Source organism: Abramis brama (genome assembly GCF_963993115.1).
Source record: "Abramis brama genome assembly, chromosome: 21".
Classification (NCBI taxonomy): domain Eukaryota; kingdom Metazoa; phylum Chordata; class Actinopteri; order Cypriniformes; family Leuciscidae; genus Abramis; species Abramis brama.
This window is the reverse complement of record NC_139983.1, coordinates 24459099-24485447: the sequence shown is the minus strand read 5'-3', so window position 1 is coordinate 24485447 and position 26349 is coordinate 24459099. Positions and strand designations below refer to the sequence as shown.

The window sequence follows — 26349 nt, the reverse complement described above, 5'->3', positions numbered from 1 at the left end:
ATATTTAGTCATGCTGAGTTGACAGCTGCGTGAGTGGCAGTGCTTTTAAAATAAAAACGAGTCCAATCTAAGTTGTGAGCGCAGCAAGTTGGCTGTTATCAAAGAGGGGTGGGTTTGCATGTGTTTAGCCCCATGAGAAATGCATGGCAGTCGAGAGGATTTAGCAGAGCCGAGCGGCCTTATCTACTGCCTGCAGCTAAACAGCATCCCCTCGCACAGTCCTAAGAACTATGTGGCATTGATTTAATGTAGAATACCTGCTCGCAGTGAACAAGCAAGAAGCACAGGTGCGCAGCGGGCTGATGGACATTAATTCTGATATGATGAAAATAAGCAAGCCGCTTGTGGAACGTGCAAAAAGCCAAACACAAAATAGAACTAAAAGCAAAACCATCAAAAAAGCAAACAACAAAGCACGTTCAATTATTCAGTGTGAATTATAATCAAGGGCTCATTGTGAGGCCACTGCAGCGACATGGTTTTTGGGTCTGTACTTAAAGCAGTAATGCATGAGTAATGTGTCGGCGGATGAGCTGTGGTCAGCTCGACCATGGACTGACCGGCATACCCAGGACATCTGCCCTTCAGCAAACAGTGACGGCATCATTCGCTCCAGCTCATCTCTAATTCATCATGAACAGATGGGATATGCTTAAAAATAGTCCTTTTTTTAAGCCGCAAACTACTGCGATTGCGTCATCTGCAGAAGATACCATGTTCGTTTGGGAGAAGGTGTATTTACTGAAAGCCAAAGTGATGGTTACATTATGGCTACATTCTTACTCCACTGCAAAATCTAAACCAGAAACAAAGTTTTTCTATGGATGTCTGTTTAGTTAAAGGGGTCCTTGATTATGATTTAACTTTTTTAACAACATCTGCAAAGTTACGACGCTCAAAGTTCAATGCAAAGGGAGATATTTTATTTTACAGAAATTGTTTAAGGACTACAACAAACGGCTGGTAGGGACTACAACGAGCTTCTTCCTGGGTTGGTGACATCATGAACCCTAAAATGTACATAAACCCCGCCCCCGGGAACAAGCAACAAAGCGTGTGAGGCCGTGTTGGGCTGCTTTAGAGAAGAGTTATTGTCGCTGTTTTTTACACCCCGGAAGAAGTTTGTCCTGAGGCTGATGAGTGGTTAAAATGTATTTTTAACACTTGTTCCTGAACATTATAACCTCAACGTTTGTCTGTGCACTGCATGTTTTACAGAGAACAGCTTCCAGAAGAGAGTACAATGCAGGCTATACCAAGGTTATTTTCGTAAACTGAAATCAAATTAAAAATTCATAAGTGAAAAACTAAAACAAAACGAAACTAACAACAGTTACTGAAAAACTAACTGAAATAAAATAATTAGCAAAAATAAATAATCGTTTTCGTTATTAATAAGCTCTTTACTGTGGCTCTTTACTATACGCACCAAAGCTTCTCCTGAAAGACGTAACCATTCCCATTTTGTCGGGACAATCTGTTGTTTATGGATCACAACTTGTATAGAATCGAACTAGTTGATAATGACATATAACGAGAGATATGAGAGATGACAGATGAAAGATACATCTCTGATGCACATGTATCTGCAGTGCAAGAAATCACAGGGAAAAGGGTACGAGCCTTCACTCATTCGTTTTGCCAGATCTTGCAAGCAAATCAGCGAATAAGAATAAACCCACAATAAAATGAAATAAATGGAAATGCTTTATGCTGAAAACAAGAACAAAATATTTTCGTGAATTTTGTGTCAGCCTTTAAAAAAACATGATGCCTCCATCGACTGTGCTTTAGTTAAAATTGTTGAACACAACAAATATTTTGTCACTGTAATAATCTTTGGTCAGAATAGTGGATACCAATGTTAATTGCGGTTTCGGGAGTGTTCCATACACATGGAACGATAATTTGGGGGACTCACTCCCGCATTTAATTGGGTTTGTCACTCCTGAAGCTTTACAGTGTGTACGTGGCCTATGTTACATGATTAATTCAATAAGTGCCATTAAGTTATTCTGTATACATTTTTTTTTTTTTTTTTTTATAAATCAGGGCTGATACTATTTCCAGATCATGTGTCACACTGGAAACAAAAGGTGCAATGAAATATGGGAGACAGTGTATTTTCTGCTCAGTGTGCTCTCAATGTATAATGTACATTTTGTCTATTTTAGTATACAGGAAGGCAAATTGTACAAAAAGTAACAATTTTGCTTCCAATTCCAAGTCCACAAAGATTCTGATTCCTTAATTCCATTAACAATTCTAGTACTTTTGAGAGAGCTGATTCATAACTAACTGATTCATAAAATGATTCATTAGAATCAGCTCAAGTGGTCTGAAACCAGTTCTTGATTGCTGTAGGTCACCTGGGGAATTCTATGCATATAGAACATTTTCAAACTGTGCATAGAGTATCAACTGCAAAATTAAAATGCTATTCTGAACACAATTCTTCTTTGGCAGTTGCCAATTAGATGTTAGAAATCAGCAGCATTTCTTATTTCTCATGGACAGTAGCCCCAAACCATCACCATGGGAGCTTAAAAAGTTAGTACATTTCTTTTTGTCAATTCTTCAAGTACATAAGCTTCATTCTTGCTTTCTTACAAACTCCCAGAGCTTATGGCATCATCGCCCTCCACTTCATTACACTTTCTAAGCCTCATCCTGAGTCTAGATGCACTGGCTGATGTGTGGCGACAGCCTGTCAAAGCCAAGTGCTTCTGACATCCTCTCCCCTTGAGCACGACAAGCAGGAGGAGGCCAAGGGGAATAACAGGACTTTGCGTTGTCGGACACTTATTGCTAAGCATTCGCCAGAGACCTTAATGTGTCAAAGGAAGAAAAAGCCAGAGTCATCAAAACTTTCTGCAACCCTCCAGCAAGGTGCATGTCTACAGTGGGCAAAGCAACAGTCATCAGGAGGGGAACTCCACTTGCAGAGCAGCCTAGCAGATTAGATGTGTCCTACACAGATTAATTGTTTACACTGATCTAGTCTCTGCCTGTAAAAGGTTAAAACACACTCAGTATCTGCATTTACATGCAGCCAAATAAACATAGTAATGTGACTAATAGCTCAATCGGCATGAAAAAACAACATAATAAGAATTTTTTTTTTATCAGAGTGGCTGAGTAGTTCTGCAGCACTTCCAGATCAGTTTCTTAAAACGAAATCGATCTCAGGACTTGTATAAAAGAAATTAGGTTTAGGATACATATAACCATTACATTCAAAATCAGCACTCTGATTAAATTCATTTGGACTGATTTGTAGGGCTGGGTATCGGCTGGGTATAATCATTTTTAGGCACCGACCGAATTACCACGATACCACTGAGTATCAAAAAATTTCTTGTCGTTCAGTACCAAATTTCGATACCCAAGGGGTTAATCTCGTCAACGTCAGTGAGACAGTAAGCATGCAGCATGATTGGCTGTGGCGAGGCATCAAGGAAAAACACTAGTTTTTGCAAGTTACGCCCAGAGACGTGGCTCACACGTGAGGCTGTAGTGTGTGAGCATCCCAACCCCCATCGATGTAAAAGATGTGGAAAAGATCAAAAGTGTGGCTACATTTCACCAGGCTCGATGCCAACAGCGCGCAATGCAATATTTACGACAAGATAATTGCTACCAAGTGGCGACACGACAAATCTGATGAAGCACTTGACAGTGCATGGAATAAACTTAAGAACAGAAAGTTGCTCTGTCTTCAACACCACTAAACCGAAACTAGAAATGAGAAATAGGCATATAGAAAGCTTGAAATTTCTATTTTTAAACGAACCAATTCGAATCAAAAACAAATTCTCTCTGATTATTTAATCCAAATGAAAGGTGCATTTCTCTCAATAGGCACGCACATTCACTTTACTGCGAAGATGACAAGTTAGCAAAGTCAACTTCATCCTTGCAGCCAACACGGACTCAGAAAACACTAGTTTATTAATAAACAGGAAAAAAATAGCAAGGAGGCATTTTAATTGACACATTCATAATCATTAGGCTACTTTTGCCAGTGCTTTGCAGCAAGCTTTATGTGTGCGCTTGAGCGTGAGTGATATATTCTGTCCCGCAGTGGCCTACATGAGTCTGAGTCTGTAAACAAAAAAGTAAAAAAAAAAATTTTTTTTAGGTAATATGTATTGTAATCTTGTTAAAATGGATTTCAGAAAATTGGTATCGAAAAAAAGTATTGTTCAGGAACCGGAATCGAAGTCAAGGTATCGGTATCGACATGATCTGTGCATGTAAATGCAAAGCGAGTTGGTAAGTCAAGGTACTTATTACAAGCCACACCTATACATTTGCATTCTTATCTGTAGATTATACACAATGCAATAGATCAAGCACTCTACACGACAATACTCTGATATGAGGAAAACTGCAAATCACTTTAAAATCCCACATTTCCTCCAACTGCACTCAACAATGTTGTCGGTTTAGATTTAGATTTAGAATCAGAATGAGCTTCATTGCCAAGTATGCTTACACATTCAAGGAATTTGTCTTGTGACAGAAGCTTCCAGTGAACAGACAGAATGACAGCAACAAGAAAGATAATGAAAGTAAAATAACTGAATAAAAATAAATACATAAAGTACACAATTTACAAAAGACAATATATGTATGTACAGATGTTATATACAATGCATGTGAATGGATTGTGAATAAGAGGTATGGTATGATAAATAAATATGAGTATAAATCAATAGTGGTGTGTATTGCACTTGTTTATTGCCCAGTGGGGGAATTGAACTGTTCATGAGGTAGATCTGGTGCTCAATGCGCTGTAGCGCCGACCAGACGGCAACAGTTTAAAGAGGAAGTGGCCAGGATGTGAGGGGTTCAGAGTGATATGACACTTAACCCTATAAAGCCTACTGTATCATATTACGCATATTTCAGCTGCCCCTAAATTATCAACATGATCAAAACTTTGCTGTAAAACCTGTTATACACACTACTGCATACCTTATATCATCTGATTGATAGCTTAAACATTTTTAGCAAGTAAAAGTTATTTTAATATAATCCCCCTTCAGGTCGTGGCACGTGTATTTTTGCGTGTACATGTGTAAAATCTTGATTAAACTACTGATTTTTATTAAGTAAATGTAAAAAGAACTTCTATATTATCAATATTTCAAAAAGAACACTTACTGAACTGAAGTAACTTAGGTTTACTTGATTGTCCATGCATAATTGTTTAGGAAAATCATAATAATGAGAGTATCAAATATGATACAACAGGCTTTTGAGGATCTCTCAATCATAATTTTACTGCATTGCATTATATGTTTTGCCCCTCTGGTTCCTTTATTGCATTAACAATTCTAGTACTTTTGAGAGAGCTGATTCATAACTAAATGATTCATTAGAATCAGCTCAAGTGGTCTGAAACCAGTTCTTGATAAAAACTACCGAACTTTAATCATTAAACTAAGTATTAAGTATTTACATAGCATCGTACAAAGACATTATTGTCTAATTATACTTATATTTTATTTAATCATTCTGCTATACGGTTATAAAGTTATAAAGTTCATTATGATTTACATTACAAGATGTCAGAATTTCATCTTACTTTTTGGCCAAATTAAGATCAGCAAAACTGCACCAAATTGCATATTGTTGCTTGGTTTGGGCCTCTGAATAAAAAGGTTTTTTTCCCTCCTTGAGTCTCTGATATCACTATGAACTATAAAAGCCTGATGTATGAAATATGATACTAAACAAAAGGGGGAAAAATAAAATCTTTTTGTCTAAGTTTCAATAAATTGTTCTTTTTACAAAAAGAAAAAATGTCTAAGTATTATTGGGCTGCTGTTCAAACCGCAATATTTACAAACTTTTCTCTGATGATTTGTTATATAGTAATAACAGTGCAGTTTACAGTTTCATAAATATAGATTATTTCATGTATATCAGGTTTTACATGGTATAAGGACGTCTAAAAGCATGACATAAGCCAAATGATTCTAATATAATACCCTAACAGAAATATACCATAGTAACCAGTTTTCAGCAAAATGCCACAATTAGCAACAAGGAACTACTCCAAAATGACGGATAGATTTCTAAAATGTCTCACAGTTTAAAAATTATAATTTAAAATGCAAATAAAACCGTTTAAAAAAAAAATTCAGTTGCAACAATAAATGGAGTTACCACGGCAGCTAAATCTATTAAGATTGATGTTGCATCACGTTGAGTTGTGATACTCTGCAGCACTAGGTCTGAAAGTGCAGAAACGGCTATGACAATTATTCCTTACTGAGTTAAGTAATCCCTATGGCTGCGAGGAAGCCGTACAATATTGAAAAGCAAGGCTAAAGGGCTAAAGTCTTGTGAAAAGGCTGACTCCTGCATTTTCACTGCAAAAGAGCCACTTTAAAAAGTGCATCATTGCAACAGCATCCTTGGAAATGCGCAGCATTTTGCTTTTGTGACCTTGTCACCCGTACAGATGCCCTGAAACAGTAAGATGTACAAATATTGCAACCAAAGAGCTAGCTGTCTAGTTGACCAGCTCACTAGGTTTTAAAACACACCCACAGACACATACAGTTGTAATCTAATACTCATATACAGTGAGGAAAATAAGTATTTGAACACCCTGCTATTTTGCAAGTTCTCCCACTTAGAAATCATGGAGGGGTCTGAAATTGTCATCGTAGGTGCATGTCCACTGTGAGAGACATAATCTAAAAACAAAAATCCAGAAATCACAATGTATGACTTTTTAACTATTTATTTGTATGATACAGCTGCAAATAAGTATTTGAACACCTGAGAAAATCAATGTTAATATTTGGTACAGTAGCCTTTGTTTGCAATTACAGAGGTCAAACGTTTCCTGTAGTTTTTCACCAGGTTTGCACACACTGCAGGAGGGATTTTGGCCCACTCCTCCACACAGATCTTCTCTAGATCAGTCAGGTTTCTGGGCTGTCGCTGAGAAACACGGAGTTTGAGCTCCCTCCAAAGATTCTCTATTGGGTTTAGGTCTGGAGACTGGCTAGGCCACGCCAGAACCTTGATATGCTTCTTACAGAGCCACTCCTTGGTTATCCTGGCTGTGTGCTTCGGGTCATTGTCATGTTGGAAGACCCAGCCTCGACCCATCTTCAATGCTCTAACTGAGGGAAGCAATACATGGCCCCGGTCATCCTCTCCTTAATACAGTGCAGTCGCCCTGTCCCATGTGCAGAAAAACACCCCCAAAGCATGATGCTACCACCCCCATGCTTCACAGTAGGGATGGTGTTCTTGGGATGGTACTCATCATTCTTCTTCCTCCAAACACGTTTAGTGGAATTATGACCAAAAAGTTCTATTTTGGTCTCATCTGACCACATGACTTTCTCCCATGACTCCTCTGGATCATCCAAATGGTCATTGGCAAACATAAGACGGGCCTTGACATGTGCTGGTTTAAGCAGGGGAACCTTCCGTGCCATGCATGATTTCAAACCATGACGTCTTATTGTATTACCAACAGTAACCTTGGAAACGGTGGTCCCAGCTCTTTTCAGGTCATTGACCAGCTCCTCCCGTGTAGTTCTGGGCTGATTTCTCACCTTTCTTAGGATCATTGAGACCCCACGAGGTGAGATCTTGCATGGAGCCCCAGTCCGAGGGAGATTGACAGTCATGTTTAGCTTCTTCCATTTTCTAATGATTGCTCCAACAGTGGACCTTTTTTCACCAAGCTGCTTGGCAATTTCCCCGTAACCCTTTCCAGCCTTGTGGAGGTGTACAATTTTGTCTCTAGTGTCTTTGGACAGCTCTTTGGTCTTGGCCATGTTAGTAGTTGGATTCTTACTGATTGTATGGGGTGGACAGGTGTCTTTATGCAGCTAACGACCTCAAACAGGTGCATCTAATTTAGGATAATAAATGGAGTGGAGGTGGACATTTTAAAGGCAGACTAACAGGTCTTTGAGGGTCAGAATTCTAGCTGATAGACAGGTGTTCAAATACTTATTTGCAGCTGTATCATACAAATAAATAGTTTAAAAAAATCATACACTGTGATTTCTGGATTTTTTTTTTTAGATTATGTCTCTCACAGTGGACATGCATCTACGATGACAATTTCAGACCCCTCCATGATTTCCAAGTGGGAGAACTTGCAAAATAGCAGGGTGTTCAAATACTTATTTTCCTCACTGTATGACTGCAGAATAACAAGGTGATACATGTGTGAAAGGGGTTTTTAGGCTGCTATTCAAACTGCAGTATTCAAAATTTTCACTCTAATGATTTGTTATACAGTAATAACATTACAGTTTATAGTATCATATCGTATAAATAAACTTAAACATAGACCTTGAGAAGGAAACATCAACAAGCTGTAAACAATCCTGTCCATTTCCCAGTCACAATTCATCTAATGTTCCAGAAAAACAGTCCAATGTTGCAGAATGATGGTTTAGAGATTGTCTGTAAACACGCTTATGACCCTTTCAGCCCAGTGCTGTCTTGTTCATGAAATATTAGTCAGCTGATTAATTGTTGTACAAATACTCTCGCCTTTTTCTTCATTCAAAGCAGTTCCGCATGTCCGGCCAAGAACCGCTGTGTATCCGTGCTTATGCAGGACATTTTCTGCTAATCTCATACCCAGTCTGCCAAAGCATACTGAAATCATTCAGCTATGAGCTTCTCTGGCACATATCTTATTTCACACTTGGTAGCATCCAGTCATTGGCGAGGTAATGTATTGTTAAGCTTGCGTATGGGGCAACATCTGCGCTTGATCACATCGAGTGGATTGGCCAAGTCAGGTTTTTAAACCTTGACATCTTTCATTTGGCTATATAGGCTGGAAACTGTAATTTCTGAAGTTTTTCCTGGCAATTCATACAGCTTGTCAAAGCTTTCACAGCATTCATATCGCATTCAGATTTGGACCAGAAGCCTCTGCAATAGTCTATTGTTGGGGAGCAACTGCAACTGACATTTTATGTTACTGGTGCCTTTAGCTGCCACCGTTTTGCTGCAGAAACAGCCAATCCAAGTTATTGGGCTTTTCTTTTCCATTTGAGTTAAAACCAAAACGTGCCCACAGGGAAGTCTTTGTGTTTGGCTTTGCAACCGGCCCTGAGTCCATGTTGTGGATTTAAACAACAACAGCTGATCAAATGATGCTGGCAAAGCAATGTCAATTGAACTTTGTGTTTTACACAGAATATATAAAATAGCTTCTGCTAAAAATATTTTGCAGGCCTATGAGTCGCAAAAAAAGAAAGTTAAGGTAACACTTATTTTGTATACACAATTAGTTAATATTTCAATATTTGAGGTAAATGCTTTGTTATTTAAATAATTAGTTAATATTCCAACCCCAGTTAGTTGGATAATAAAATTCCATTTCCAATTAGTTAATACTAAAATATTTCTAGCAAATGCTTTGTTGAATAAATGATTAGTTCATATTCAAACTTGGAATATTAACTAATTGTAATTGTAATATTATTATGCAACTAAATGCATTTGAAATATTACCCTACTATTTACATGGCACAGCATTTACTGGAAATATTGGAAGTGAAATATACACTAATTGTAATATTAATATCCAATATTTCCAGGAAAAGATTTAAAAAATGTGCTAATGTTCCAACTGTATTGCACAATAGTGGTCGACCGATATATCGGCCGATATTTGGCATTTTTGAATTATCGGCATCGGCCGATAAGTTTTTCTGATTGGCCGATGTGTTGGAAGCGGGACTTTTATTTTGACGGCGCTCCAGACTTTTCTTTTGACTTTTCTGAGAACACCAGCGCCAGAAGAGAACGGCAACGGCAGTTCCTCAATCACACAGCGCTCACTCACATTCTCCGTCTTCATTAATTTACGATCTGTCAGTCATAATCTAATACTTTGTTAGACAGAACTGGTAAACAAAGAAAGTAAATGGTATGCGAAGTAAGTAAAGTAAAGTGTTTGCTTTTATATTATTTGTAACAGAAAAGGCAAACAATCAGGCTAAAATACTTTCTCATTTGCCGTCAACATTCAGCAAATGCGCATCTATGTCATTTAAACAAATCTCTGAATATCTAATAAACATTTCATTTCACAAACCTTGCAGATTTAATCGAATCCAGCTGTGATATCTTGTGAAGTGTGCATTACTGTCTGCAAGTGACGGTCGGCCCGTGCGGAGTGAGTGAATGCGAACAGAAGATCAGCTTCACAGGAGACGCGATCGAAAAACTTTAAATCCTTCATTTTAAAATATGCTGATATATAACCAGTTGCCAACGGTGTCATATTCATATCTGTGATATATCCAGTTGCCAACTGTGTCATATTCATATCGTTTTCACTGTGCTGTAGCCTATGTAAAATTAGCGTTACCTTGTCTTTATTTGAAAAAATATGATTACCAGTGCGCATGGAATTACCAGATTACTGAGTGCCCTGTTACAGTGTTTACCTTCTTTTTATTCACATATTCATATATTTCTAAACAATTACTTTGTGAAAAATACTGTAATAGGATTGCAGATTCAAGAAGTTGCCATCTAAAGTATAAAAGCATGTTTATTTTAAAGATTTATTTATTTATTTATTTTAAACTAATTTATTTCTAATTTATTAAATATTGATTAAAATAAATATATATAAAAATATCGGCTTTATACCACCCTGCTCTCTAAGATATCGGCATCGGCCATCAAAAAACCAATATCGGTCGACCACTATTGCACAACAATACAAACTTTTTGTAAATGGTACCTCCTTTCCACAGAGCTGTTTAACGCACCACTGCACCCATAGGGAACACATCAGGTCAACTAAAATGCACCTAATTTGCATCCTATGTGTTGCAACAATTTCTTTATTTTTATAGAAGTATGTCACTGTGAGATCCAAAGACTGTGCATTGTGATCAGCTCATTTATGTAGTCCTGTTCAAGAAATATTTGCTGGGAACTGATGCAACAATGTTTTTCTGATTATACAGTGTCTGTCAAGTTCATGGTTTATTTTATGGTTAGTGTCTCATGTAAATATCTAAACATCCATAACATTTTACACAGAAGAGGTTATTACTGTGAAGCCCTGCAAGGAGGAAATGACAATGGGGGTTTTCTTCCGATGAATAAATGAAGCATCCAGGCCTAAATGAGCCATGAAAGTCAATTAGGAAACATCCATAAAGTCCATTTTCGCCATACAGTTTTTAACGCCACAGGCTCTTGGTTTTCAGAAATGATGGGCTGTGAGAAATAAAGGACTGTGTGTGTGCATACACCATGTTTGGAGGAGTGGATTGTTGGACTACTTTTTTGACCACAGAAAAAAAAAAAAAAAATAGAGTCAAGTATTAGGCTATAATTTCCTCTGGGTTTCACAATGCAGTACTGAGCGAGATAGAGGGGCATAAATGGGAGGGAGTGAGCGTTTGGCTTGGGGGGCAGGGTGTTTGATGAACCTTTTCATCTGCACAGCTCTGTGGAGCAAGATGCTTTCAAAAAGCTCTTAAACAGAGCCCTGCGATGCTCAGATGCAGCCACGGGCACAATGTGCCATCTCATCTCATTCCACTGGAAACCAAAAAAGGCCCAGATTCAACCACAGAAAATACGGCTTGATTTTAAAGGGATAGCACAAATAAAATAAATACTTAATATTAATACTGACTATTAATAATGAATATTTACTATATTCTAATATTTTTAAATCAGTATTAGTCATTATTGTTCATATATTGGTTGTTATTGGATATAATTTTTCGTGCTCATTTATAGGGCAGGACAGACACAAATTTCACGATTCAATTCATAAGCTTGTGATTCGATCCAATTCTGATTTCAATTAAATTCTATTCCATATTGATTCATTTGGATATATATCAGATACAGTACGTCTATTTTTCTCAAAGAATTTTTTTTTGCATTTATTAAAAATTAAAAATTGATTTGTTAACAAACATTTAAATTGCACAGAAGGCAGTTTTTATAATAATGTTATAATAATAATTTTTTTATTTTTTTATGTCTTTTTTAAATATAAACATTTACAGTTTAAACATTTGATAAAAACTATACAAACATTAAATACTAAAGAACAGCTTAAGTAAACAAAATGAATAGGTAATATGCTATGTAATAAAAAGCATATATTTAGTAAAATGCTCCTCTCGAGTTAATTTTCATTTATCTTTTTTTACATTTAGATTACCTTCGCCAGCATCTAACAATCACTTAAACAATCTTTAAAAAAACACTAATGATTCACCGTTAAATTTAATCTTAATCTTTATTTATTTTTCATACTGTACATTATAATGTAGTGATGCCTAAATTCACTTGTAGCATTTATTAAATGCCTGATTTTAGTTTTTAGAGAAAATTGTATAGATTTTTAATATCATCCATTTATCTGCTGTCGGCCATAACATAAAAATAATTAATTGGTTTATTTGTGAAATTTGAATATCGCCAACCGCTAAATGTAAACTTTAGGAAATATACATTTTTAATAGTGTACATGTTATGTTGTCATCTGAATCATTTAAAATGCATCATTTACATTATTTGTCTTTTAGTTTTTTTAGACAAAACTGTGTATAATTTTCATAGCATCCATTCATCGGCCATCAGCAATGACATTAAATAACTAAGCCTAATTGACTTAGAATTTTAGAAACTTTAATATTGTTGTGCCTTAATAATTTTATAATTTACACCAATTTGTAAAGCTATAGTGCTAAATGCTTCCCTACAGTCCACAAACCTGCATGTCACAAAAAAAAAAAAAAAAAAAAAAAAAAAAAATCAAGCCACTCACCACAACAAATCAATAGTCCTGCACATTAACAGTGCACACAGCACTATGTGAGATCTAAACATGAGATCAGCAAAATAAAATAAATAACAGTGTTTCGGATCATCACATATAGGCTTTACGGGTGTACGGCCACACATACACAAATCAAAACCAGTTCAACCAGCAAATTGGTCTAGTATTACACACCACAGACACTTTGCCCACTTCCAGTACTCACCATAAAAACCACAACCACAAACAGCAGCTTAATAATTTCCTTAAGAAACCACATCAATACATGTCATCCATGCATGAGTTTCACTGATCTATAGCCACAACCTGAACGACAGTATGTGGGTGTCACCTACTCGCTAATGAAACCTCAAGCTATATTACGGGTCGGCTGGGCTTATTGACAGCCGTGTTAGTCAAAGTTTCCATTGACCACAGTTACAGAACAAGCTACTGAAGGGCATGTTGTAACCAAACAAACAGCCACAGTAAAAGGGCCTCTATAACTGCTTTAAGCATATGAAGCAGACTTTGTTAGAGTCCAAAAATGCTAAGCATGTCCAGAAATTATGTTAAACCCACCCCGTGGCTATGATATATGCTGGGCCTCAGTGTTTACATATCATTTGCAGAGTCCATGAAAATGCAAAACCACAATCTAACTGAACAAAGTGCTCTGGGAAAAATTAGATCATCATAACACGTGCCATAAAAATCCATTCAATCATTTACCAGACTTGACTTCCCTCCTCCCCTGCCCATCAACTTCCTGTTGTGTCAGAATGTATTATCTCAGAGTAATGGATTTCATTCATTTACTCATTGATGGTATTTGAACTGAATATAGAATTTCCTGTGCTTTAAAATATAGATTGTATCAGGCTCATAAAGTATGCAATGTGAAACGCACAAATGTACAATTTTCAGTAAAGCACCTCAGGACCAGGAAGGACCAATTTTTAGTAAATGTTACTAAAACTGCAATCTACTAAATGAAAAATGGCAAGAACAAAAATGACTAAAATATATCACTTCATTCTTGCAAACTCAAGAAAGATACAATTCTCAATCAGCCTTCAAACGGAGAACCGACAAGAGTTTTACACATTTTCAGATGCTATTTGGTTTTTCAGATTTAGAAAAACAGGAAACTTACCAGTTCGCTCAATGTAGTCAACACACTTCTCAATAAACAAAGGTATGGGCCTATCAGGAGTGACCAAGTTCTGAAGAGGCACCCCAAAATAGTTGCTCTCCCAATTTCTACGAGTCGGTGGGTACAATGGCTTTGTGGTCTTTATTGTCTTTGCCTGTTGAGAAAAGATAACACATTAAATTCTATGATCACTGCAATGCATACTGACGACAATCACGTTTCAATGTGCCTGCTGTTAGCATTTAAATAGGAGAATGTTGGAAATTATTTTCTATAATCATCTTCTTAATAAGAATCTTAGAAATAATATAACATATTTTGGAAATATTTTAAAGGATGCACAGATATGACAATTCTGGCAAATAATATTACAATTCTATGCTATTTTGTCAAAATAAATAAACAAAAAATATCCTAAACCTAAACTTACTCATTTGAATTCAAGAATCACAACATTCTAATGTACAGTATTAAAAATTTATATTCATTTTGGAGATTTACTAAAGATTTAAAAGTTTTATTAAATTATAATTGTTTTTAAAGATTAGTTTTGAGCTTTAAATGCCAGCAAAGGTAATCTAAATTTTAAAATAAGAGAAATGAGCATGCGCACAATATCGACACAAACCATTAAATAAAAAAAATATTAGTCGATGTGGTACCTAATCCTATATGATTCAAAATCCTTTGAGTTTTAAATAATAATTGAGTACATAAGTAAAAAAATAAATAAATACCAGCTCACCTTTTTGGGTTCCTTGATCTTTGGTGCTTTCTTTTTCTTCGTTTTCTTATCATCCTGCTCTGGGTCAGATGTGATGGCTGGATTGTCTATCCCTCCTTTCCAAGGATCCACTGGTGAGAGAAGTGGATCTTCTTCACTTCCTCGGTTACCCCTTCCTTTCTTCTTCTTCTGCGTTGCAGGCCCCGACTCATCGTCACTGACATCTGAGTGCACTCGTCTTTGATAAGCTTTTGTCTTGCTGAAGAGGATCTTAGAACGATGTTTATACTTAGAAGGCCTTCTGCCACCCTGAGACTTAGACATGGAGTCAAAGCCGTTCTCCTCATCCCCGTGCAGAGCGAGTCCACCAAACGAGTTGCGGATCTTGCCAGATCTACTGTGCGCGTCTTCCGGTACTGCATATATGTCATCACTGAAGCCTTTGAATTTGAGAAGAGTGTCGGCCGGCTCTGCATAGTTGTCGGATGCTTCAAGGTCATCACCGTGACCCATCATTGGACTTCGCGTCCTCCTGGAGTTCCTCATTCCAGCCTCAATGGTCCTCAGAAGGTTGGGGTCCAGCTTCTTAACATTGGGTTTGGGCAACACATTAGGCTTGGGTTTTACTGGGGGAGGCACTTTGTGGTTACGCTCGTGATCACCAAGAGGTGTGCTGTGAACCGGGTACTCGTTTCCTTCTAGGTCGATTCTGTACTTCCGTTCACTAGGATTAGGCAGCAGCTGCACATCATCGCCTATCGGGCTGTAAGGTGGCGGTCCCTCCCCATCATCCTCGGAGTCAGGGTAGTATTGGTAGGCAGGCGAATGGCTATGAGGTGACTGCGGGAAGACATCTTCACCGGTGCCTGTTCCGTCCCTGCTGTTGTCGAACATGAAGGAGCTTTCGATGTTGCTCTTCTTCTCGAGGACCTCGTTGAAAAAGGGCGTGAAAACTTCTGTCTGCCTGTGATACTGGGACAACGAGTAGAGAGCGGTGAACTTAGCCGTAATTTCCGTGGCAATGTGCTCTCCTTCAGTCATCAGCTCTTTTATCGCATCATTCTCAAAGAAGTCTGCCTGGCTGTCCGTAATGGCCACCATTTGAACTGGAATGACATCCTGGACTTCAGCCAGGAACGCCCTCAGCATAGCCATGGAAGACTTTCGTTTTGCTGAGTAAACAAGAATGTACCCATGCACCAATTCGTCTTTTCTGATTCCAATGGAGGAGTGGTAGGAGAGCACAGTGACCTGTATGCGTCTGCGACTGTCGCCGATGATTTTGTCAAGGATCAACGTGTTGCACTGCCCGGGCTGTCCGGCGCTGCAGGAATGTGAGTCCAGGAACGGTGAGAGAATGAGATCCACGCTAAATGGATCTCCACACATGGCACACATGACTATCCGTAAATCTGTCTCAGACAGATCTTTAATTGAGGGCATGGGGTTCATCATGTCGAAATTGTGCTTCAATCCCTCCAACACAGCTCTGAGGGCCTGTTTTATCTGAGACTCATTAAACTTCCTGGGAAAAGTGCCGGTGGGTATATCTACAAAAGTGCACTGTAACTTATTTGCGAGCTGTTGGCCCTGATGCCTTAAAATAGGCATGTTTTTGCAAATACTGTCACGCTGATTTGCTAAAATGAGAATGAATGGCACTGGCTGGCTATACCTATCCCTTCTGCTCTGGGCAATCTCAGCTCGTATCCGGCTTATGCGGTCACCAATGTAATTAAGCGACTCTATAGAGCTGAAGACACAAAAGAACCCATGGGGCTTGAAAGTCGATATCCAGGAATAGTTCAAAAGCATGCCAGAATTGACATCCACAGGCAAAAGGTCTAATTCATAGATTTTCCCATCAAGGGTGTATTCATCATCAGTGGACTGAGCTCGGATTTCATTTGCGAGCTCCTGTGCCAATCCTTCTCTGCCTAAGAGACACAGGTTAACCTTATCAATGTTGGCACTGTTGTAGTAGATATTCGAGCGGCCGTGATCCAGCTGAACTAGCCTGTTGGCGAGGATCTGCTCGACTTTGAGATCGATGCAAGCCGTGCCGCTGAGGCATGTTTCTTTTGTGGGGTGATAGACAAACCCAATGTGTTTCAGTAAAAGTGACTCCCTGTCTGTGGCGAGTTTCTGGAGAGCTCTGTATCTAGGTTCCTCATTAAGTACGGCATGAATCTCACTCATTTTGTCACAGCTTGGGGTCGCATTCAAATCGAGGTCATAGAACAGCTCTGCGTGCTCAAAAAGCATTTCCTGAAACTCCTCTTTGGCCCTTTCAACTATTTCCTGCTGATGCCGACTGTAAACATCCCTGCGATCTGATTCAGTGATGTACTTGTACCCCTCATCCTCCATGACAAAGCACATGACCTCCTCCCACGGTTGGCCGGGGCTAATGAAATGCACTCGCTCCAGAGTCTTCTTGAATTTCTCCTTCATCTCCAACCGCCTCTTCTCAGATATCAAATGCTGGACGTGGTTTTGATATATCCTCTCTCCTTCCATGGTTTTGAGGATATCGAAGGGCACTCTTCTGTCGTCGGTTTTATCGAGGTGGTCGGTCTCATACCATGGCGTTTGTTCTAACTCAATGAAACAGTACTGAAACTCAGGCCTGCTCTTCATAAGGCTCTGAGCCTCAGTCCAACTCAGCGTCTCAATTTCCTCCAGGTTGTTAAGCAACTTATTAAGAATTTTTGGCAGACTGGTAAGATAATCCTCACGCCGCCTCTTGATATGCTCTTGTCTCAGCTGTCCTATGTGCTTTGAAAAGATGTTTCTGGCCTTTTTGGTGCCTTCTAAGTTGATGTACTCTTCATAGTCTGGATGGCTTTTCAACTTATTGCTGACAATTTTCCAGCTTGTGTGATAATCTCGGACAGTTTGAACAATGAGCTTTTCAAACTTGTCTGAGACAGAAGCTACTAATTGTCTCTGGGATTTGTATGCTTCCAAATAAGAGATGATTTTGGGTTTACCTCGGGTTTTGTCCATCTGCTGTGTCAGAGCATTGAAACAAAGGTCCACGTTCACAGATGATCGAGCTGATGTTTCCACCAACATGAGATTCTTTTTACCTGTAACAAACGTCTGAACCTCCCTCAGATATTGCTCGACACATTCGTCACATTTCGTTGCAGCAATGATTATAGGTTTTTTCGCCTTGGAAATTTGAGAATAAAGACTGTGGACAAATTTCATCTGGTCATCAAATTTTCTATTGCACCCTTTGCTTATATCAATACACAATACAAAGCCATCAATGTTGAGCTTGCCATCAGGCATCTGCTTCTGATCAAAATCCTGCTCCAACCCAAGCTGGTCTGTGCAAATGTACATCAGCTTCTCGGCAGACTGAAGCTTGGTATTTGCAGCCCGTTTCGAGTAAGGCTGCAGGTTTGTGCTCCGATGAGGCAAGAAGGTCTGGTCATCGATGAACTCAGTCTGCTCGATGACCTGGATTCTACACTCAAGGCCATCATCCCCTCGATGTAATACTTCACCCCAGTATAAGAAATGATCGTTATTCACCACACGCCCTCCAAAGTCAATTGTGCTCAACACAGAAGTGTGCTCTAAGTAGTAGCAGTCCGCACTGGGGTGTACATATCTGTTGCATAGGCACGATTTACCTACACCACAGTTGCCCTTCTCTTTCTCAGTGCCTGAGAGCCCAACGACACTGACAGCGTATGTCGGACGGGGCTCCTTATTCTTGGCCATTATATTGCCCCTCTCATTGCTTGTTACAATAAGGAAAGTATGCCGGCAATGCAAGCATGTACTTCCATTTGCTAGTGCAGGCACATTTCCATGTCTCACTTTGAATGAGCCGATGTAGCTTTAATCTGGATCATCTGTCCCGCACGACTGCTCTTTCCCCTCCTATCACCTACCTGCAAAACAAAAATATTAAATTAGTCAACAATAAGATAAAGCTTAAAGTTTCCAATAGCAGAACACTGATCATTTAATATTCTGCATTTGATAACTTTGTTGACAACCTAGACACAATCGCAACACAAACAACCAAAATTGTTGCCTTGCATAATAAGCAATATAATTATTGACAGCTGAAATTTAAGCATGGCAGAGCTGTTTATAATGGTAATATAATTGCATTTACTAATATAAGGCATTTGCATTTTAATACCCTTTTTACAGTTAAAGTCTGCAAACACAACCACAACCGCTCTAGGTACAAAACTATCCCAAAATTTCACAATGATCCACTTCACAAATCTGATTTATTAAGCTCCTGTACTATGAATGTTCAACTAGCTCAAGCATTGGTTGATCTTAATATAAGTAGGAGTAGTTATACTGTGGCACAAGCGCATTCAGTGGAATACACTTTTACTGAATGTACCCCAGTGTTTTTTTTGGTTTTTTTAATGTGCAAAGCTATGCTTGTCATCAGCAGCTTTGTGCTGATAAATAAATGCCTCTGTCAGTAGAAATAAGGCAACAAATTAACTAATCTACACTCAAAAGCATTCTGTTCGTGATAAACAAAATAACTGCTAGAAATTATTTTATAAATGCCATTAAATTCAGTGTTGGCACTGATAGCATAACTACAACCACTTCTGAATATGCATATACTCAATATTTGGCAATGTAAAGCCTGAAGTGAATCTTTTAAAAGAGTATGAGATGCTTTGATGAAAATTGTGTCATCATTTACTCCTGCTGTTCCAAGCCTGTATGACTTTCTTTTTTTCAGTGGAACACAAACGGAGGTGTTAGGCAGAATGACACCCTGAGTCACTTTCATTGCATCGGTTTTCCACATAATGAAAGTGAATGATAACTGAGGCTGTCATTCTGTGCTCCTCAGTTGAAATATAGTCATACAGACTTTTAACTAATGAATTCCCATACCATTTCAGTCATTTATCATTACTGGATAAAGGTTCGGTTTCACAGACAGGGCTTAAATTAAGCCAGGATTAGGCCTTAGTTCAATTATGGCATTTAAGTAGCTTTTATAAACATGCCGTAGAAAAAAAAAAACATTACTGGTGTGCATCTTGAGACAAAAATGTCACTGACATATTTTAAGATATCTCAGTGCAAGCTGCTTTCAGTTAAAACAGCTCAAACATGCATTTTAATCTGGGACTAGTCTGAAGCATTGTCTGTGAAACCGGAGGAAAGACTTTTAAAGGACATTTAGATTCGCACAAATTCTCTAATGAATCTTTTAGACGATCTTGTAAACCGGTTTGACCAATTGAATTGAACCGACTCAAAAGAACAATCGGCTCACTCTACAAAGGATCAATTGATGAAATATATCCATGACTTAATTTTTCCGGATCTGGAAAACACTTTTTGAAATGATCTTAATTGCATTTTTTTGTTATGGAGAGTATATGATGACAAAACAATCATTTTAGCCTAAGTAACCCTTTGTGTTGTAAATGTCATAAATAACGGCCGCATTTATGGGACATCAAAGACTGGACCTCACGAGCGTTAAATCACGGAAACATTGGACATCAGTGTCTAGAAGCGTATGTAAATGACTGCGGGCTGTATTTCACGCGCGAGGATGTAAAGCAGACAGAAGCATCTGCTGAAGGTGAGAAGGAATTCCGACCAGCACGCGAGCAGCAGCGCTATTGTTACGGCGAGTCGCGAGCCACACTGCGATCAGATGTGGACGCGACGATTCCCAGAACTAGTCGAGTGAATTATTCATAATGATTGCTATGACAACGAACTGAATGGGGGGTCCAAATTGGCAAGAATTTGTGTATCATTTACTTCGAAACACCTCAACCCAGTATTCACAGCATTTAAATCCCAGGATTTGATTTTCACGTCAGAGTAGTTTTTTTATCGCAGCAAATTAATTACACACACACACGCGCTTGTTATATTAAATAACAAGTCGATTTAGGTCAGTTTAATGTGTGTTAATATGCTTATTTGTTTTCGCATCGACACGGCCTTGCTCCTAACAAGGCATTAGATGCCTCCTTTGCTTGCTAGCTTCCCAGTTAGCCAGAGCTAGTTAAGTGTGACACCGACACAACACACTGTAGACGAGACAGACAATTCTGTGCATTTACATAAAGGTACACAGCTATCGCCTACACATAGAAACAACAATCACACATTTAACCAAATTCAGTAAAGCAAACGACAAAAAGCGTGCTAGAAAGTCACATACTCCGTGTGCATTCCCCTACCTAACATGGTCGCTCCCAGCTCCCGACACCACAGATAGGAGGAGGCATTCCAACTATTTGCTTTAATTTCAACGGATGCGATTCCGAAACAAATTCCAGTTTTGTTGTGTTTCCCGTGGGTGGTTGGAATAATCGGCAAATTTTCCCTAAAGTGGTTGTTTTCAGTCTTTTAGCAGTAAGAGTGGTATGCGTGCAATCGGAGAGCCATCCCCTCCCCTCTCATTCCAGTCAGTAATGGCGACGGATAGATCCGGCTCTCACTCACTCTCTCCACACAGTCCACACTAACTTTTCCATTCCACTCACCGCGGGGGCACGACGCGCGCTCACGATTGCCTATCAGTATCATGTTGGTTAATACTTTCTGATTTTTGATATCTTAATGTGATCTATGCTATAGCAAAAAATAAGTAAGTAAAAGCAAGGAATAAACCATTACAAATGCATCGATTCCATCTATCTATCTATCTATCTATCTATCTATCTATCTATCTATCTATCTATCTATCTATCTATGATTGATGTTGACTGGACATAGCAGTAAATATAGCATTGGAAATACCACTAAAGTTTTGCTTCAAGGTTGCTGGTTAAGTTTTAAATTGTTTCATTTATTTGGGCCTTTTCTATGGATTTTTATTTTATTTTTTTCTGTTCTCAAATAGTACCATTTTAAAATGCATGTCTTTACTTCAAATGATATATTTTAATAAATATTTGTTTGCATATTTTAAGTTGTGAGATATTTTTATTGCACAGCTCTTATATTTTACATTATTTAAACCAGTTGAGCTGGAAGTCGAAACTGTTGTTCTGGTCTGGTCAGTTAGTATGGTTCAGCTGCTATTTAGGAAGGCCGGTCTTATCCTGTTTGCACAATGTTTATCTATTCTTAAAGACTTGGCACAAAGTCTAAAGTTAAATTTAAAACCATTTCTGAACCCAGACAGAGCATTTATCATAAACTAGTTTGTCATACCTTTACTCCATCAATATGTCAATATGAGTGTTCATTTACCAAGTGGACACTGTAATGAACTTAGCCAACATCTGTAGTCCATATTGGGTTTTTTGGACCCAGAGGTTATGTTTACCATTTGAGTTAACTGCACCAGTGTTGCCAGATTGGAAATGTCAAAGTATCGTACCAGAAGCTCAAAATTATCGTATTTGTAAGAAAATGAGAAACCCTATGATTACAACGACCATCATTTGAAGTGTCACACAGTTCTGAAATTATCGTACATTATAGGATTTTTTCCATTATTGATCGTACATCGTACAGACGTCAAAATTATCGTACAAATACGATAATTATCGTACATCTGGCAACACTGAACTGCACTGACATTAACCAACCCATACCTTTTGGGGTTTCACAGCCCTGTGCTTATGAGCCTTTATTTGAAATTAGTTCAAATAAAAACTAATATACTAAAACTTTATCTTTGAGTTTCAGTTGAGCTTCAGACACTATCTGAAATCATTGAATAACCACATACTCCTCCAGTGTTCACACCTAAAAGGGTTTTGAAATAAAATATGTGTGCCAGGCAGAAGGATCCTCTGCTACTATATAGTAACCTGCAGATCTAGACATGGGTGGGTCTGATTAAGGAATGATAGTCAGCCCACGCTGCTGCTTCTCTTGTGTTTGATGTGCTTGTGCTTTATAAAATAATTCTCTATTCAATATCTATTGTCTAGAGCACATCTGTTCCTAAGACAACGCCTACTGTGGTCAGCAGCCGGCCCCTCCCTGTCCCGAGACACAACACAAATGTCAAGTTTCTTCTTTTGAAAATGCAAATGGTCAATCCGAACACTTTGGGTCTGAAATCATTGTTTTGTCACGTGGTTAACAACATTTTTGTTTCCATCCATTTAAAGAAAGTGCAATGAAACATACCACCGCAAGTTGTAAATTTGGTACCACTATTAATAAAAAACTTGTTTTCATTTTTAGAGGGTAGAATTATTTTACAGTCAATGTTTGCTTCAAGTCATTGCCATTCTAATATTACATATTTTTTGTACTGCATATATATTCAAAAGTTCAAAAATATTTTTGATTTTTTGATATTTAAGTCTCTTACGCTCACTAATGCTGCATTTATTTAGCTAATCAAAAATACAGTAAAAACAGTGATATTGTGAAATAATATTACAATTTGAAATATCTGTTTTAATATATTTATTCCTGTAATGACAAAGCTGAATTATCCCAGTCTTCAGTGTCACATGATCCTTCATAAATCACTGTAATATGCTCATTTGGTGCTCAAGAAACATGAAATATTTTTTCAGGGTTCTTTGGGTCTGCCCTTAGTAAATCACGACCATAATATGCCTCTTTTATCCAAAGCTTATCTTTGTTGTTGAACAATGATTTGAAAGACCGCCGAATGAATTTCATCACAGTGTCATAATTGTGTCTGGATTTGACATTCAAATTTTACTGCCATCAGCCATGCAGTCATCACTTCCTCTAAAAACATTAAGTTGAAAATATTCCATTGAAACTATTTTTGTGTCATTCTGGATTCAAAACAGTGGTATTTTAGTGTTACTTAATTACTATTGCAGTATTTATTGATATTTTAAATTAGCTTTTATTTTTTCATTTTAGTTTAACTTTTAGAAGAAAAAAAATTCTATTTGCTTTTATTTCAACTACTGAAAATGTTTTAGTCAACAATAACAGCAATGATTCTAAAGTACTATTTGAGATGTTTTTATTATTGTTATATATATTTTTAAGTTGTCATGCTATAGCAGAATTCAGTAATGATTGAACTTCCCTAACACAGGCTGTATGCAGAGCAGCAGTAATTAATGTCCATTGGCAACTACTGCTCACAAAACACAAACATGTGGACATCAAACATTCAGCATCAAACCTCACTAATATGTCTGGCAGTGCCTTCCTTTAAATCTCCTTCCCTCTCTTTTTTTTTTACATCATGAATTATTTACCTTCTCCCCCCAACCCAAATCTCCTTCCAACACCCCTCAGATCTGCAGATTCACCGTCAGCTGTGCCTGCAGTCTTGCTGAGAAGCTCTGGTGTCCACACCCTTTGTGTGAAGCCTGATTGTGCAAGATTGGGCTAGTCATCGCTGTGTGGATTTAGTACAATCTAAAATAGCCAAGCACTTAGGTAAATGTTCAGGCAGGGTATCCCCCATAGTTATTATATATATATATATATATATATATATATATATATATATATATATACAAATACACACCTGATCAACTACACAAACTACTTCCTATAATATGGTTTTATATGGCTGATATTGCTTATAGAAATGCCTCCAAAGTTTATTGTAAAGAAGACCATGATGCTAGAGAATTAAAAGCAACTCATAGGCGCTTCTTTAAGCATACATTGCCCCCCTCCCCTCCTGTTCCCTTGTGCTGCAGTGCAATTGGAACCAGCTGCTGCTGCTATTTAGCCTGAGCAGCAGCACAGCTACATTGCCATGGTTATGGATCCACGCTTAGGATTGTGGGAAGGGCTGGGTTTCCGGGTCACTGAGGAGAAGAGATATCATGCAAATAAGCCCAGCCACATGTGGAATATTGTCAAAATGTCTCTCTGATCTTAAAATCTAAAGCTTAAGAATGCTGTTTTTAGCTAGGATGAAAAATGAAATAAGTTCTGAAGAATTCAAGCGCACGCTTCCTAGGAGTATTTTCAATGGGAAGAACTTCAATGGGATATTTTGATATTTTAGTTAAGCTGACAGGTGGAGAAAAGATGATCCCACTTTACAGAATAAATAAAATAGGAAAGCTCAACATGGCGAATATACAAAATATTGAATTATCTTTATGGGGCACATTTCAAAAACTTAGAATTGTTAGTAAAATGAATAAAAAATCAAGGTTGGGCTACATTTTATTTTAATGTGTCCCTGTTACAGTGTAATTATACATTTTAGTACTGAGTAATAGTAATTAACATGTACTTACTATAGGGTTAGGTTAGGATACGTGTTTGTTTCAGGGTTAGTTGCATGGAAATATGCAGAATTTATAGTTATTACTATAATAAATACATGTAACATGTGTGTATATATGTGTGTGTGTGTGTGTGTGTGTGTGTACTGTATACTTGGCCCTTTTAGGGGTAAATAAGATGCAAAGTTGTCCCTTTAAGGATGCTGCCCCAGTTACACAGTTATATCCGTACAATTTTTGGTCTGATGTTTTAGAATCAGGTCCCAAGATATAGAAGATTTATTATACATGGCAACATTATATATGTTTTACAGGACAAATCCATTTCCAGCAAAACTGGGAATTACCTGAAACATGCTCAATCATGTTGCTTGTTAAGTAATCTGAATATTCCATAGAGTCTCCAAAATCGGATAGTGGAAGTTGTCTGAACTAGGATCAGCTGGTTGGTTCATTTTTTTCAGTTTTATATAGGTGCTTTGAAAAACCTTGAGGCTGCTTATTGCAGAGCCATGGGTGGAGCATGAAGTCCAGCTCCCCCTCTCTGGATGTAATGTAGGTGTAATGGGTGGAGCTAGAAGGTCCAACCACACCCTAACCCAACCCATAACTCCGTCCCTCCACCCATTAGATCCACAGAGGTGGAGCTCAACCCATGACATCCAGAGAGGGGGAGCTGCAGTGAGCACCACTTAAAACCTTGGCCCCAAAAGGCATGTACCTTACATAATTTTAATCAATTATACATATGTCTTTTATTATACATGTGCAGATCTCAATTTCAGCCAATATACAGGCATGAAGCCAATACTTTAGCCATGAAGACTTCATGTACATGAGGATGCAGAGAGAGCTTAAAATAGTTAAAATATTGTGTCAGTTGCAGTGATAGTTGATGGTCATTTGATCGTGGATCTGACTGAAAAAATGTGTTCAGTTTTACTCTAAATAATGTAAATAGAACAATTTACAGCCACGGGACCAACAACATGCATTCCATGTGATCTTTCTTGAGCAAAATTCATTAAAAAAAGAAGAAATTATTTCTCCTTAAATCTCTCGTTTGCACCTCAGCTTATCTTATTAACAGTATCTGCTCATGAATCAAAGATGACACAGAAATAAGACTGGCCTCTTGGGCTGCACAGCTACCCCATTTAATTATTGATTTTTTTTTCCCATAGCCTTGGGAGCTATAAGCCGTATTTACCACATGGGGCAAAGTCTGCTTTTTATAATGTCACTGATAACACCACAAGGACACTGGGACATGTTTTAGAAATCCATTTCCAGCATAACTGGGAATTACCTGAAACATGCTCAATCATGTTGCTTGTTAAGTAATCTGAATATGCCATCGAGTCTCTGACAAACAGATAGTGGAAGTTATCTGAACTAGGATCAGCAGTTTTCTCCAATTCGTTGTGAAACTCCCTTTCCGGGACAATAATCCCAAACATAATTTTGGTGAATT

At 38.0% G+C, this 26349-nt stretch overlaps 1 protein-coding gene across 2 annotated transcripts in view; it reads right to left on the bottom strand.

The window, feature by feature from the left end:
* The window catches only part of arhgap5 (Rho GTPase activating protein 5), a 36527-nt gene extending 15350 nt beyond the window's left edge, over positions 1 to 21177 (bottom strand). For both annotated transcript variants that reach the window (XM_084097856.1, XM_084097857.1), the window contains exons 1-3: positions 20907 to 21177; positions 14713 to 18602; positions 13968 to 14121 (exon numbers count right to left, since the gene is read on the bottom strand). In XM_084097856.1, coding sequence (XP_083953982.1) covers positions 13968 to 14121; positions 14713 to 18429 — 3871 coding nt within the window. In that variant the 5' untranslated portion in view covers positions 18430 to 18602; positions 20907 to 21177. The remainder of the gene's footprint in view (positions 1 to 13967; positions 14122 to 14712; positions 18603 to 20906) is intronic.
* Positions 21178 to 26349: the final 5172 nt, after the last annotated feature.